Source organism: Apis dorsata, unplaced genomic scaffold (genome assembly GCF_000469605.1).
Source record: "Apis dorsata unplaced genomic scaffold, Apis dorsata 1.3 scaffold_92, whole genome shotgun sequence".
In the NCBI taxonomy this organism is placed as follows: Eukaryota; Metazoa; Arthropoda; class Insecta; order Hymenoptera; family Apidae; genus Apis; species Apis dorsata.
The window spans coordinates 181,128-183,644 of NW_006263390.1; the positions used below are offsets into that span (position 1 = coordinate 181,128).

The 2,517-nt window shown below is 50.1% G+C and overlaps 1 protein-coding gene across 1 annotated transcript in view; it reads left to right on the forward strand.

Annotated features, from left to right (window-relative positions):
* LOC116185062 (protein dachsous-like) overlaps nt 1–2,517 on the forward strand; it is a gene marked incomplete at its 5' end in the record, with an annotated part of 18,909 nt that overhangs the window by 8,342 nt on the left and 8,050 nt on the right. Inside the window, 3 exon segments of the mRNA XM_031508597.1 lie at nt 4–201; nt 271–556; nt 2,418–2,513. Of these exon segments, the coding sequence (XP_031364457.1) occupies nt 4–201; nt 271–556; nt 2,418–2,513 (580 nt within the window).

Below are 2,517 nucleotides of genomic sequence, written 5' to 3' on the forward strand. Positions count from 1 at the left end.
CGATCGAGGGAGAAGCCTAGGGAGAGTTCGAAGCACGTGTTGACGGTCGCCGCGAGGACCAGCGGCCCCGACCCTCTCGAAGCGTACGTCAAGTTGGTGGTCAAGGTGTCGGACGTGAACGACAATCCGCCCATTTTCACCCAAACCCAGTACTCGGCCACCGTTCTGGAGGGGAACGTGAAAGGGGACTTTGTCGTCAAGGTAAGGAAGGAAGGAAGGAAGAGAGGAAAACAAAATTTGTGGCGACGTCTCGTCCATGTTTTTGCGCAGCTTTCGGCGAGCGACGCGGATCAAGGGATGAACGGTAGAATTCTGTATCATATCGTGGACGGGAATCCGGACAACGCGTTCACCATAAGCCCACCTTACAGCGGAATAGTTCGGACCAACATCGTGCTGGATCGGGAGATTCGGGAAAAGTACAGGCTGACGATAATCGCGACGGATCAAGGGAATCCCCAGTTGACCGGGACGGCTGCGCTCAGCGTCAGGGTGATCGACATCAACGACAATCAACCGACGTTTCCGGAGCACAGTATCATCTCCGTTTCGGAAGGTAAGCCATTTTTCGAGCAACCGTTGGTTTCAACGTCGTTGAAATGAAGGAGAAACGTTTCGAAAAACGAAACGTTCGAATTAATTGCGCGGCCTCGTCGTAACGACCTCGGACGAAGGTTAACCGACGATTATTAGCCTCCGTCGGTTGGCGATCGCGCGGGAACAAATTACGACGCGAATACGCGTACACCTCTTTAATTTCGATCCGCGCTGTTGTCGCTCGCAATTAACTCCTTCGCGAGCAGGTTGCCGCTCGATAACGACCTTGTTTTCTAACCTAATTGTCTAATAAATTGGAGAATAAGCGAGATATTCTCCGCGAGGGAAAGATTCAATTTTCTTATTTATTACAAAGTTGAAACTGTTTACGATTCGATTTTGCGTAAAATTCGCCAATCTTAATTCGCCCGAGATTTAGGGACTACTTTCGTCGCGTGAGAAACGAAACGATCGTGCGCGGAGAAGAGAGAGAGAGTGAAAGCAATAGAGGGAAGAAAAAAGAAGGAAGGGGCGCGAGTATTTCAAGGTGGGAGCGCGTACCACCACTACTCTCCAAGTATAAAGTTAAGTGGCAAAGGATTTATGCCGGCATTAAAGTCCAACTGTTCGGAACAATCTGCATAACTTAGGCGAGGCTGCGAACGTCCGTTCGGATAACTCCCTCCCTTCCTGTTTGTTTCCTTCTCCGTTTCGTATCGTTCCTCCATTGACAGATATGATTCAATGGAACGGGTACTCGAGTTTGACGAGCGTCCAACGTTTACGTTCGAAGAAAATCGGATCGAAAGATCTCCCTCTCCCTCTCTCTCTCTCTCTCTCTCTCTCCGCGTTTTATCGACGAGATTTAAACGCTTCGTGTAATTTAATTTTTCGTCCCATTGGTTTTTTCTTTAAATATCCTTTAATTCGCTCGACAAGAATCCACTAAAACTACTAGCATTTCAGCTCAGAATTTCGTTTTTAACAATTTAAATGTGCGTTCGGGGGCGTAAAACGAGAGGTTCGTCCAAGGGATTGGATTTAATCGAGAGGATGGATCGAAAAGTGGCGGCGGGTGACACGAGAAATGGAAACAATGGTAGACCACCGACGAGCGCGTTTTCCGTACAAGGAGTACACACCGCCGACATCGCGTACACTCGTATTTACGCGGCCGGTATCCACAGCGGGGACGAGGAGACCTCCGGTAATCGGAATTACCGCGATATAACTTAGGGAAGATGTAGCGAGATCGGACGCGAATTTATTATTTGTACGCCTCCCTCCCCTCCCCTTGCCCCGATATCGCTACCACACCCGATAGAGAGATCTTTGTTTCGGCTTCCACGCTACGAGCACGCGTTCGTTCGAGGACCGCTCTCGAAACCGATTTACGCCACTTTAACGATCCACCCGTGAAATTTACGAGCGAAGAACGGCGGTGATGGTGCCGCGCGTGCACAACCTGGTCCCATATTCCCCGTTTTCCTTTTTATCTCAACACTCTCCTCTACTTTATTATTGTTCGGCCAGGATGACGGTGGTGGTAATTTGGCCACGAGATTATCGCCTACGATCCGCAGACCTACGAATCTTCTCCGGCCGAGCGTTCTTCTCGGCGCTAGCCAGATAGAGGGAAACGATAAGCGAGGATTCGATGCATTTTAAACGCGACTCCCTCGAACTGTCTTTAGCTTCGCGGAAGAGCTTGTATATGCATATACGCACACGCGTATACGCGCACGAGTATACGTATCGCGAATGATCGTGACAAAGTGGTTCCAGGCTCGGAGGAAAGAGGTCGTGATGACGAGACGCCATCGGTGAAATTGTTTTCTCGGCCGGTTAGACAAAATGATAAACGTTAGATTTTTCCACAGGTACGGCGGTTGGAACCGTGTTGACCACGATCACGGCCAACGACGTGGACAGTTCCCCGGCCTTGACCTATCGATTCGGCAACGCGACCGACCCAGGCCC